This window comes from Prinia subflava, chromosome 1 (genome assembly GCF_021018805.1).
Source record: "Prinia subflava isolate CZ2003 ecotype Zambia chromosome 1, Cam_Psub_1.2, whole genome shotgun sequence".
In the NCBI taxonomy this organism is placed as follows: Eukaryota; Metazoa; Chordata; class Aves; order Passeriformes; family Cisticolidae; genus Prinia; species Prinia subflava.
This window is the reverse complement of record NC_086247.1, coordinates 34320565-34334329: the sequence shown is the minus strand read 5'-3', so window position 1 is coordinate 34334329 and position 13765 is coordinate 34320565. Positions and strand designations below refer to the sequence as shown.

Here is a 13765-nt window from a genome sequence, read left to right as displayed (position 1 = left end):
ATACATTTTTAAAATGTACTATGTTTTAACAGGGGGATTGCCGGACGAGGGAGGAAGCTATGATATTTGGTGTAGCTCTTTGTGATAACGGGTTTATGCACCATGGTAAGTAAATACATTCTGTACAAGCTACTCTTACTTTCTGTTTAATGTTATCTGCACAGTTGGAAGGAAATGCAGGGGCTGATAAAGATATTACAGAACAGATGGAAAGTTCTTCTATTGTATCACTAAAGAGATTGATGCTACAGTCTTCAAGGAAAAAATAACTATTGTGTACTTGGAAAATTATATCCAAATTTTATAGCATATGCTGAGGAATTCATCTGCTAAAGGATTTAGAGGGGGCAGTTTTATTAGTCACACTGCAAGAAATGTCTTTAAAAAGTAATGGCACTGATGAGACAATAAAAAATAATGTAGGAAAGAAATGTGAGATTTTGGGGGGAATTAATAAAGTATAGAGGAGCATGACTTCAAAAACACGGAGTGATGACAATAAGAGAAAGTGGATTGGAGAAAAATGAGGAAATCATAAGAATAGCAAACAACAAAGAAGAGAGGAGACAGAGATACATGCAACACCAAAATTAAGGTGAACAAGGACCCATCTAATAGCATCAGGGGAAAGATTTCAGTGAAAGGATTGAAGTAGTAGGTCATTTACTGAAATGAAAAGAGGAAGAAATTTCTTCTATCAGCTTGGTTAGACAAGGGGTTGAGAACATACTCTCTGCTATTTCCATTCTTTTTCGTTTGATTTTTGAACACACAAACTGCATCCATTGGCTGTTCTGCTTGCTTCCACATCCCCAGCAAACCTGTTTCTAATTCTGAACATTTGGAGGGTGCCAGAACTTGGTGGTGAGCATCTTCAGCAGCTCCCTAGGAGAACTTTTCAAAATCATCTTTTAAAATCCCTTTTAGGAAGAAACCTTGTGCTTGCTATTTTCACTAAAATTGTTTTGGGCTGATATATCTTTGTCAGCTTGGTGGAATCCAGATGTTGTTGTCGAAAAAATGAGCTTAGTGATACCTATCCCTCTATAATGAATCCAAATAACAATTGTTGTACATGTTAAAAGATTTTCCTAGGCTCACACACACACAAATGGTTTGCTAGCATTCAATATATGCATGTTCAGTATTTTATGGTTCATGAAAGACATGATATTCAAAAGTTCAAAAGAAAATAAAGATTAATATGTGTGGATTTCTGTCTTACAGTGTTAGAGAAAAGTGAATTTAAAGATGAACCACTGCTGTTCCGTTTTTATGCGGATGAAGAAATGGAAGGATCAAATATGAAGCACAGACTCATGAAACATGATTTGAAAGTAGTGGAAAATGTCATAGCCAAGTCATTACTGGTGAGTGAAACATCACCATTGTGTACTTTGATGAGTAAAAAAATTGGTCATTGTGACAATATATTAGGACAATTTATTGTTATTTAATGAAGACATTCTTCAATTTTTATTAATGACTTTCTGAACAATGTTTTTAAAAAAATATTTTACAGATTAAATGTAATGAAGGAACCTATGGTTTTGGTTTAGAAGATAAAAATAAGGTGCCAATTATTAAAGTGGTGGAGAAAGGATCAAATGCTGAGGTATCAAATATTATAAATTATCTTCCCTGTTTTATTTACAGATGTATGTTTTGTATGTCATTTAGGCAAGTCTATAGTAGTAGAAAGTGACAGTGAACAGTTACCAAGAAAGTTGTGCCTGTGAATATTTTTCCCTTTTTTCCTTTTTTTTTTAAATTTTTTTTTTTAGTTTTTTTTTAAGGGTTTTTTTTGTTGTTGTTTGTTTTGGGTTTTTTTGGTTTTTTTTAAATGGTTGTTGTTGGTTGGTTGGTTGGGGTTTTTTTTCTCTTGTGTTTTGTTTAAAGTATTGTTTTGACCATAATCTAACACTTATTTTCTGCTCAGCTAAATTGTCGTATTGAGCGATGATATAAAAGCTGTCATTTTATTTTTATGCATTTTGTAATATTCCAGTGATGACATTAATCATAATTGAAATAAACATTGTTGGCAGAATATGAAATGGGTATAGAGCTAGTCTATGAGTTGCAGTTGGTATATTTCATAGTAAAGCATGTATCAAGATTTAGATAAAGTCTGGAATTTGAGAATCTGAATGAATAAATTACAGCTTTCCTGTTTGGTAGCATTGCTTTAGATTCTCTTTGGGTTAATTAATATTCTACTGAGCAGCACAGGACTCTCTATATATGTAAAGATAAAGTACAATGCTCTTTCATGACAGAAAAACTTGCACCTAGATATCAAGGCTTTCTAAATCTCATGGCTGAGTACAAATTTAAATTATAAATAGACACAGCAGATAAATGATATAATTCAGCCACAGAGCTAAATAGGGTGAATTCTAGCAGTCAGGTTCTGCCATATTCTCGGTAAGGCTTTGCCTGTACCCTGAGCCAATCTTTGTACTCCTGTAGTTTAAATGTTATGGTGCTTTTCTTGTTAGATCAGAGTTTAAAGACTCTTGTTTTGGAACTTACCAAATATTCACTTGCTAAAATATTAATTGAGTCTTTCTTTATGAAAAGAAGCTTTTTTCCTTTGGAAAGTGGTGGATGAAAAATTAGGTACTGTCATAAAATAAATGGCTCTATCAAAGCTGTTGTGTTAATTACAAAAAAATTAACTGATATTGTGATACTGTCAGAAAATCTTGATTAAGACTAGGTCTTGAATTTAGCTCTCTTCAACAGGAGTGATTACCCTTCACATGAATTTAACCTGTTTTAGAAGCATTTTGTGGTGTAAGTCCCTTGTGCTGGTATGTGAAGGAGTCATAAAGAATATAAAGAAAATGTGAATGTGATTTTTTTTCTATTGGGGTTGCATGCCAGCTGAAGAAAACATCATGTTAGTGGTAATAAAAAGCAAACATATACACAAACGTTGTTATTTTCCAGATGGCAGGCTTGGAAGTTGGGAAGAAAATCTTTGCCATTAACGGTGACCTGGTTTTTCTGAGACCCTTCAGTGAAGTGGATTGCTTCCTGAAAGCCTGTTTAAACAGCAGAAAGCCCCTGCGGGTTCTTGTGAGCACTAAACCTCGAGAGTAAGTTATCATTCCTTTGGGAAGTTTTACAAACAACAATTGAAGTGAACTTTAGGACCAGTGGAACTTCAGAGAGCAATACTGTAAAGGGTTTTTAAATGTTGTATCTGATCTGACTTTGCAAAGTCAAGCAATTTGATTAGCCTTGATTTTGTTTCATCCTATTTGTGAGTCAGCAAAAGAATCACATGAGCACTTAAGATCTTCAGCTCTGCCACTTTAAATACATGCAGGTACTGCAAGTTAAAATCAAGTTTTGTTGACTATATGGACAGTTTTGTTCACTTATCTCTCCCTGTGTATATGAAACAAACTCCTGTGTCTGGGATTAGTTGCAGGTTTAGTATTGTCAGACTCTGTGGTCTCATGGGCCCTTTCAGCTCGTGTGTTGGGTGTGTAAATAGCAGGAGGAGATAAAGAGCTCCCCATCTTTATGTAACAGATGCATTTCTGTACACAGTTTTGACCATTCCTACCTAGACACAAGTTTTGTTATGTAAAAGAATACAAAATGAGGCAGAATAGATGGGTTCAGTAAATATGTAAATGAGCATACTAAGTTAATGCAGTTTTTGCTAGGTCATGCATAACAAAGAAGAAGGAGACAAGAAAAACTCATCAGGAGTAATTTTTCGTTCAAAATTTGCAGAATAAGTATGTGCCATCTTCTGTTACCTTACAGCATGCAGAGGGCCTCACTCAGAAATGGCTCTGGTTAAGTGATAGATTGAAGATCTATTTCTCCTCTTAATAAGCAAAGATGTCTTGAGGAGTAAAATGGCACCCAGAATACGAAAAAGAGCAAAGAAGTAAATAAGGCATAAATATGCTTATCTTGACTGATACTCCAACACCTGCTCCCACCCTCAAACAAAAACAAAACAAAACAAAAACCAAAATTTAAAAAATCCCCCAGACCACAGGACTGTAGAAAGCATAAAAGGCATATCTTGGACTTTCTTTAATGCAAATCTTGGTTTAATTTCAGACTCAACTTGTGGGTGAATTTCAAGGTTGAGAGAGATGATCTAGTGAATGCAGAGTTCACAGGAGTCAAATTTGTTTCTCAGCGTTCCCTGCTTTTTGTCAGCAGCTGCTGCTAGTGCATCTGAGTTCACAGAATACAGTTCTCTCCTGAATTCTTAGCCTAAACTGCCAGTGATGGTCTTTCATAGTTCATTAGCATGTTCTCAAAGCAATTTCAGAATGCAATCATATAGACGATGTCAATAGTTAATGAGTACACTAAATGATGTTATACTTACAAAATGTTTCAAGTGAAAATTATTAATCTCTATATGTTGTTATATTTTTAAAAATTATTGACTTCAACGAACTTTAGATCTCCCTGTGATGATAATCATCTCCAAATGCCTAACATTATGTATACCAGAAAAAAAAAAGTACAAGACATTATGCAATTCTATTATTCAAAACTGCCTGTAAATCAAGTTTGCTACAGTCCAAATGTATTTTAAAATCACTTTTCAGCATCAGTTTGAATTTGTTTGCTTTTGCAATGGGAAATGGATCTTGGGGCAAAGATCTCTGAAATAATAACAGAGCTGGGTCTGGATGGAAAGGCTGCAAAGTTAAATCAGTGCACTGTTATGCATGACCTAACTCTGATAAGGGCTAATGCAGCTGTGTTGCTTTTTGTAGACCCTGAGCCGATATGCTAGCTTACTTTGGGCAAGCTCAGGGCTTAATTTTAAGGAGTAGATGTGAATTTTGATTCTCAGAATTGTGTTTTTGTTGGCTAGGTTTGTCAGTATGTTTATTACTCTTGTTCTTGGACCAAGCAGGAGTGCAGCCCAGTGTGCTTACAAGTCATACAAACAGCAGTGGATGATTCTTACGTTACAGAACTCGGTACTTTCCATACACACTCAGAAAAACTGCAACAGAACATTATTTCAAGAAAGCTCAGCAAGGAGAGGCACAGGTTGCTGGGAGTGCCTGATGCCTCTTTGTGAGGCTAGGGACTGCAAAGTGTTATTTTGCAGAATGTGTGCTGTGTTTGAGGAGCTGTGTTGCAGGCGGAGCTACAGGAAGAAGTGAACAGGCTACGCAGTATCTGAGTGAATGAGCAAGAGACAGAATTGTTATTTTCAGCAACACTACAGTCTCAGACTCCCAGGAGTCTTGAACCTCCACTGTGGTGAAGAGGCAGATGGACTCAGAACCCTGTAGGGTAATTAGTCAAAGGACTGGTAGCCAAGGTCTGTTAAAGATAAAGGCTGGAGACACGGCCCGTACCAGCAAGAAGGTTCCTCTTTCTCTGAATTTGACAAGTAGGACTGGTACCTTTTACAAGAGGTATGGGGCTCTGGGTCCAGAAGGCCAAACAACTGAGGAGGTGGGGGAAGGTCTGTCTGGAATGGCGGGGCCTCCTGAAATGACACCACCTGCACCCTGCATCAGAGCCTCCTCTGCGAACAGCAAACAAGGGTAGCTGTGACAGGAGACTCCCTTCTAAGGGGAATGGAGGGTCTGATATGCAGACCTGACCCAACTCACAGGAGGCCTGCTGTCTCCAGGGGCTCGGATAAAGGATATTACTGGAAAACAATCCAGACTAGTGAGACCTTCTGATTACTATCCACTATTGGCTGTTTAAACTGGCAGTGATGAAATAAAACAGGGAAATATGAGGGCAATCAAAAAATACTTCAGTGCCCTGGGACAATTGGTAGAGGGATCAGGAGCACAGTAGTTGATTTCATTGATTCTTCCAGTAACAAGGAATAGTATCAATAGGATTAGGCAGATCCATCAGGTCAATTCATGGCTCTAAGGCTGGTGTCAACAGAAAAATTTTGGATTTATTGACCAGGGAATGATCTACTCAACACCTTGTCTAATGACATCTGACAGGATTCATTATTTCAGAGTGAAAATGTCTTTGCAGTTCTTGGGGACCATCAGTGCTGACCACTTTTTAAACATCACCTCCTAAGGGTACAGGAGCAGATAATTCCCAAATGTCAGAAGTCAAGCAGGTGAGGCAGAAGGCTGGCTCAGTTGAACAGGAATATTCTCTGCAAATAAAGCCAAAAAGGAGAGCGTAAGACCAATGGAAGCAAGGTCAAGTGACATGGAAAGAATACAGAGATGCTGCTGGGAGAAAATTCATGTGGCCAAAGGTCAACTAAGCTGGCCGGAAATGCAGGGGACAATAAAAACAGTTTTTTCAAGTATATTAATGGCAATAGGTAATGTAAAAATAACACTGGCCTGTTACAAGATGAGGATGGTCACCACACGAACAGGGACAACACAGAGGTGTTTAATTTATTCTTCCCCTCCGTCTTTGACATGGGTGATGGACCAAAGAGGTTTCAGTGTCCTGAGCTGGAAGACCATGACTGCGAGAACGATCAGCTCCCAGCCAACCCTGGAACTGTGTGAGATCTGATGCTTCAGTTGGAACTCTACAAATCTATGGGATGGGATTCATCCCAGAGTCCTCAAAGCGCTAGCTGATATAATTCTAAAGCTTCTCTTGATGATTTTTGAATTGTCTTGGGAATCTGAAGAGGTCCCAGCTGACTGGAAGCTGGCAAATGTTATCCCAGTTTTCAAGAAGGGGCAGAAAGAGGACCTGAGAAACTACAGGCCTGTCAGTCTCACTTCTATGCCTGGTAAAGTTATAGAGAAGATTATTCTGGGAGGTATTGAAAAACATCTGGGACAACACAGTCATTGGTCACAGCCAACACAGCTTCATGAGAGGGAAGTCCTGCTTATCAAACAAAATTTCCCCTTTCTTGGGACCAGAAAAGGAGGGACAGGCACTGATCCCTTCTCTGTGGTGACCAGTGACAGGACCAGAGGGAAAGACCTGTAATTCTGTAAGGGGAGGTTTAGGTTGGATATTATATAAATGTTTTTCACCCAGAGGGTGAAAGAGATTGGGCACTGGAACAGGCTCCCACAGCCTGATGGAGTTCAAGGAATGGTTGGACAATGCTCTCAGGGACATGGTGTGACTCTTGGGGTGTCTGTGCAAGGCCAGGAGCTGGACTTTGCTGATCCTTGTGGGTCCCTTCCAACTCAGCACATTCTGTGATTCTGTTAAACTGTAATATGGATCTAGGCTCTGCAGTCTTCTGCAGCTTGTCTGATGAGACCTGCTGTGATCTCTGGTCCCCAGGCTCTGTCCTCTCAGCTGGGAGAGACTGCCTGCCTTCCCAGGGCTTTCAGTGTTGCTGTGCTGTGGCAGCTTACCCAAATATCAGTCCTTTTGGGAGGAATTTTAAAACTATGGTGGTGTTTTGATTATAATCAGCATATTGAATTTCCCTGTTAAATAGACTGTTTATGCTGTCTCATCTTGCTCTTGTTTCTGATGTTGGTGGTGCACAGTATCTGGAATATGAATGCTGCAAAATCTGAAAACTGATTTGAATAAAAATGTGGAGTTTTACACCCCTGAATCCTATATGCTGCTGAATATCAAAATGCTACCTTCTTCTACATTCATGTTAAATGTTTGCTTGTATCAGGACAGTGAAGATTCCCGACTCTGCAGATGGACTTGGATTCCAGATCCGGGGTTTTGGCCCATCTGTTGTCCATGCTGTTGGGAGAGGTAAGCCCTAGGACCTGTCAATGGTCCTGGTAAATATTTTACAAAAAACTGTGCTTTTTACAAATCTTTTCAAGGGTGTTAGTGGCTTTGCCATAGTAATTGCACATATTTAACGTAAATACTATTTTGGGATGTGATTTTCAAAAGCTTGCTATCCTAACTCAATGTTTTTGAGCAGTGCACTTGTGCTAAAAGAAGTCGAAGCATTATTTCTTGCTGTTTCACATTGTTTATGGTAGAGCAAACTAACTGTATTTTTAGCTGTTGTGGGACAGTTCTGTTTCTTTCTCCCCTCCTGCGTTTGTAACTGAGGAATTAAAAGTAAACTGATCTGCAAAACAGCCAGAATTGAACAGAGTTTGATGACTTTTTTTCTAGGCTGTGGTGCCAGAAATTCAATTTTCAAATGAAAGACTAATAAACTACAGACTTAGTAGGTGATGTGATAATTATTTCTGCACCTGGATTTCAATTCAACTGCTTATCATTATTCATTAAGCACATACTTTATTCTGATTAGCCTCAACAATATGCAAGTGCTTGCTTGCTTGTGTGGTTTGCTAAGCCTGGAAGATATTAAACATATGCTTCAATACTTTGCTGAATTGGGACCTTGGGGTTTTCTGAAGAGAGGCTTGGGGTTTTTTTGGGTTTTTTTTTTGAGAGATATTTTATAAGATCTATTTATATGTTTATTTTTAAGTCTTTTTGAGAGGAGGGGAGATCGTCATATCATGGTAATAGTGTAATTTCCAATGACTTTATTTTATATTAGATTTTAAATGCAGCTTTAATCTAATAGTGATAATTACTAAAATGAGGGAAGTTTAAGTGTATTCTGTAAGTTATTTTCTTGCCAAATATGCTCAACTGACAAGTCATGAAGTCACGACAAACTTTCTATTTGTCAGCCCTGCAAATTCAGTCTAGCCTTTTCTTTCACAGCCCCTAGCTTCTGTGCCCCAGTCTGGCAGCCTCTAGGCAATAGATTTTTACTTCCTTGGCACTTCTGTGGCATATCAAGAAACATTAGGAGGTAAACGTTCTGGTAGCTGGAACTAAGGTCATACTCCAGCAGGCTGTCTTTCAGGAGTGAGTTGGAACTGCACTGAAAGGACCTGGAGACAGCTGTTACTTTTGTAGTGCCTATTCAGTCACTAGATTTTCCCCATGTGGTTATTCTGCTGTGAAAATAAATCACTGAACCACGTTGCTTAAAGAGAATATTTTGTTTTGGTGTCATGTCATGTGTTTCCCCCTGTCCCACCGTCTGATAATTTAATTTGAGATATTCTACTTGATTCTCTTTGAGATTTTGATTTAAAGCTGTAAGGCCCTCTGCTATAATTGTGTTGGCAGGGAAGATGAAAATAAGAACAGTATCTTTGGAAGTGTCTTTGGAATTTAGATATTTCACTTCGTGATTAACATGATACTCTAATATGCTCTCATACTTTATGAATTTCCAGAAACCTTCTGTTTTACATATGAAAAATTGAAACACCTGAATTAAACAAGAAGCTCATAAACTTGGGTCGTATAAAAGTAGGCTAAGTTGTAATTAGTGACTTTCAAGTTAGAGCCATTTTATGCTTTTAAAGTCATTTTCTTTGAGGTGAATTTTCAACATTTTCATATTGCTAGTCAATGTTTTTTGTTTTATAAAGTAGCCTTTAGAAAATTGTCTGGTCTCTTTTATGGAAACATCTGCTGGCAAACTCCATTTTCTTGGCATCCAGCTGGTCTCCAGAAGTACTCTGTGGTCAGGAGAAGTATGTAAGGATCAGTCAGACCAGGTTCTGATTTTTTTTAAAAAGAGTTTTTTTTGGACTGTAAGCTTGAAAGGAGATGTTTAGAAAAAGAAGTCTGCTAACTATGTGGCTTTTTATTAATAGGAACAGTGGCAGCTGCAGCAGGTCTCCACCCTGGCCAGTGCATAATCAAAGTGAATGGAATTAATGTCAGCAAGGAGACTCATGCAAGTGTTATTGCTCATGTCACAGCCTGCAGGAAGTACAGGCGGCCAATGCAGGTATGTCTCTTTTGGTGCCCTTGCACATTTACTTCTAGGTTTCTCTTTTTGGTCAAAGTAAACAGCGTGGTGTTTATCTCTGTGCAAATATCTGTTGTGTTTGAGTGGGGTGAGAGGAAAGAAGTGGTGAATAAACCTGAAGGGAAGCCAGTTGAAACATAAAAGCTGAAGGTTGCTCAGTGGTGATGTTCAAGATCTTCTTGGTTTCTGCACTGAAATAAATATCATAGTAAATTTTTATATGGTGTTTTTAAAGGGCTGTTTCAAGCATTTCTGCAGTCTTATGCAGAAAGAGTTTTGAGGTAAATTCTCATCTTGATGGGGACGGAATCACACAGCTTGCTGCCTGCTCAGCAGCAGGAGAATGAAATGCATAAAACTGATCTTCCAGAATTTTGTTACACTTCAGTACACAGAGAGCAGAGTGCATATATTCTGTCCATACAAGTCAGAGTTCCCATTGCATTCCAGTCTTGAGAATAAGCATATATCCAAGGACTCATGATTTCCTTTCCTTTAAGTACATGCAGATTCTGTTATCTTTGTCATGTTGGTTAAGGATAAAATCTCAGTCTTCCAAGACACAAATTCAGGAAGGAAAGCAAACCAAGCTGGATTCTATAATGGAATTTTCCAGTTCTCTGCAATTTTTTCATAAACTGTGAACCAATATTATTAATTAACTTCACAAACTCTCCAAATATGTATTTACTGAGGAGAAAAATCCAATTAAAATCAAGAGTTGAAGCCTTCTCCCACAACTACTGCATAGTTATAGGAATTATATAGTTTGAACTGGATTATATGAAAAAAAATACAGCCTTTAGGAAAATGTTCCTGGGATGTTTGTGTTTAAATAATACAAAATTGAAATTGTTACACAGCATGTCAAGATAAAGCTCACCTGTGCTTTAAAGGAAGATGCACTCTAGTAAAGAGAAATGTCCTGTTCACTAGTAGCAAAACTAGCTAGAATAAAAGATAAATTCATTATAGCAGTTTTGTTCTCTCTGTGTATAACTGTAGACTTCCTATTGATATTAGTGACATCCAAAGATGGTTGATTAATGTTGGTTGGTGTGACTCCTTGACATTAAAAAATTACTTTGGGTTTTTTAATTGTTTGCATAATAGCTTGAAGTTTTTTCCTATACATTTCAGTTTGAAAAAGTAGCTGATCATAATCCAGCAAGTCACAGATAACTGAAGTTCCTCAGACAGACAAGAAAAACTTCATTTAGGGTGGAGTGTTATAGAAAACTATGGGAGGATTGTCTAGACTGAAGTAAATAATAGTATTCCCACTGGTGCAAAGACAGCTAAAATTTAATTTCCTATTCAGAAATTTGGAGGGTTTTTTAAATTGTTATTTGGAAAATGACTATGGATTTCTCCTATTTTGTAAGTACAGTGCATACAGCCTATCATTTAATTACCAGGAATATAGCAGTCTCTCCCGTGGTTCCCAATTGTATAATTGAAAGGGAACATTTTTCTGCTTCTTATGTCTTCTACTTCTCTGGGTAAAAAGTCTTCCTAATTGCCTGGAGCATGAAGCTTCATTTCAGATTCTTTGAATCAATAACTATGTAATTTCTGTTGGCCAGGGTTTATCTTCTGTCTTGTCTGAGTAAAGAAAACTGAAACCAGATTTTACTTCTTGGAATTACAATTTCCTTGCAGTGATACTAATCATGATGTGACAGATTTCTGCTTCGTTTGTTCTCCTGTAATGATTTTGAAGAACATTTCTCCAAGTCAGATTGCATTAGAGTGGTTGTTAAACTTTTGGAAAAGGGACTTCCAGTTTAAATAGTTAGTATTTCCTATTAGAGATTGGCATGGCAATCTTAATGGTGCCAAGCAAGTCTGTAGGAATCCACAACTAAGCATCAAGCTTTGAGGTGAACCTGCAAAGAAGTGTGGATTTCAGAAGCGTTACTGTTGATCAGATTCTGCACAGGTGTCTTCCAACAGTCAACGCAGAGCTCTGAAAGTTAAGCTTTCTTATTAAAATATTTCATACCATTGAGTGAAAAGCAAAGCCTAGATGAATCTAGGAAACCTGGAATCTAGGAAACCTAGATGAATCTAGAGAAACTACCAATAGGATAAAGATAGAAGCTGAATGTTGTATTTTAGCAAAGGATAACCAGATATATTTGGCACTTCACATGAAGATTTTAACATTCAGTCTACATGTTCACCGTTCTTGTTTAACTTTGAATTCTTCCACAAACTTCTTTTTGAATTCAGATTTGTCATAATCATGTCACTTATTCTGCTGTAGCTGTTGGAGAAGGAGTGATTAACTGAGTGTCAAGCTTATTTCTAAGTGTAAGGTACAAAGAGTAGTCTGGGGATGCCATGCTTGATAGGACCTTCCACAAGGGAATGATGGACATGTGGCTGAGTTACAGACTGGGTAGAAGATGTAAGACATACATGTGGCTTCTTCAAAGGTTGTATGACCCATGTAAGCCACCATTCCTGTGCTTGTGTGTCACTCAGCCACAGGAGATGGTGGATTTTCGGAGTCTATGGTTCTTTTCTTTGGGGAGTGCCGGGGGGTGCTAATCTGTGAGAAAAAAGAAACAGCAATTATTACTACTAGTAAAAGAAGTTTAGTAAAGGCAGATGTAAGTAATGAAGGCTGTAGTATAGATTCTTTGTGCCAGTGACACATGGCTGATGGATTAACTGGGCATTCTCTGCCTTTGGTTAATATTCCATAATATTTCCCAACAGATTTGTTGATGCACAGCAGATTTAGCAAAGCAAAAATTGGTTCTTTTTTTTTCCCCCCATGATTTCTTGAGGAAAAATGTTTTTCAATCTGCTATTTGATTGGAAAGGTCTTAAATTATTTTTGGCAGAGACACAAAAGTGATGGATGTCATGCTGTCACAGACTTCATACTGTCTTGACAATATATGCTGAAATAAAAAATAACTTGCCAAAATTCTTCGGAAGCTTTTATACAATGCAAAATTCTCTGGGTTTTTTTGTTTGTTTGTTTGTTTGGGTTTTTTGGTAAACTTAGGCCTTAAAAATAGTGAAATAGCTGCTATCAGCTGCACTTGTGAAGCTTTTTCTAGCTGTCTATTTTCTGTTGTTTTTCTAGCAAGATTCTATCCAGTGGGTTTACAACAGCATTGAAAGTGCACAGGAAGATCTTCAGAAAACAAACACCAAACCCTCTGGAGATGATGGAGGTGATGCTTTTGACTGTAAAGTGGAAGGTACGTGATGCTTGTTTGATTTTGTTGTTGCTGTGAATTCTATTATAATACAAGGAAAATGTAGGCAGTGGGTTTGTTTGCAGACAGGAAATTTTGAGCAGATCATAGGATGTCTTTTACATAAGGATTTGCTTTCTTATGTATTCTAAACATAAAAATTTAACGTGCTGTTCTTTGAAAACTACTATCCTTCCCATTTAGAGAAAACATTTTTGTTAGCACTTTTTGGAAAAATGTGTTTATTTTCATTTGTGAGAAACATAAACCTAGGCATTACGTGATTTATTTTCGCCACTAGTAATAATTTATGACAAACTAGATACATTAGTCATTACTGCATGGGAAATAAAAAAACGATTATTCTTCAGATTATTTTCAGGCAATTAACATTTAGATAAAACTGCATTCATCTGCAACTGGTAATTAAAAAGACAGTTAACACATGAACTGTATTTATGTTCTCTTCATAAATGCAGTTATTATGGTTTCATTTCTGAACATTGACAGTTTTCACAGTGATTTTCTTCTACTTTATTTAGAAATTCTCATTTTTCCCTTTTCTGGGTCTTTCCTAATGTCTCTGCATTATAAATGAAATGGAATTTGCCCCCTTTAATAATTGTAAAGAAAGAGTATTGCCTGTTTTGCAGTCCAGTATTTTAACATCTATAAATCTACTGGTATTGTGATTGTTATATTGTTCAGCCAAGCTTTTTAATGAATGTTTTTATATAGAATGATCAGAACATACCTCTCTCTAGAATGTCTGCCTGTGTCCTTTATGATTCATTTA

The 13765-nt window shown here is 37.4% G+C and overlaps 1 protein-coding gene across 2 annotated transcripts in view; it reads left to right on the top strand.

Annotated features, from left to right (window-relative positions):
• The window catches only part of PREX2 (phosphatidylinositol-3,4,5-trisphosphate dependent Rac exchange factor 2), a 172964-nt gene that overhangs the window by 79612 nt on the left and 79587 nt on the right, over nt 1-13765 (top strand). For both annotated transcript variants that reach the window (XM_063392853.1, XM_063392862.1), the window contains 7 exons: nt 33-105; nt 1228-1370; nt 1523-1615; nt 2956-3104; nt 7613-7698; nt 9594-9730; nt 12855-12972. In XM_063392853.1, coding sequence (XP_063248923.1) covers nt 33-105; nt 1228-1370; nt 1523-1615; nt 2956-3104; nt 7613-7698; nt 9594-9730; nt 12855-12972 — 799 coding nt within the window. The remainder of the gene's footprint in view (nt 1-32; nt 106-1227; nt 1371-1522; nt 1616-2955; nt 3105-7612; nt 7699-9593; nt 9731-12854; nt 12973-13765) is intronic.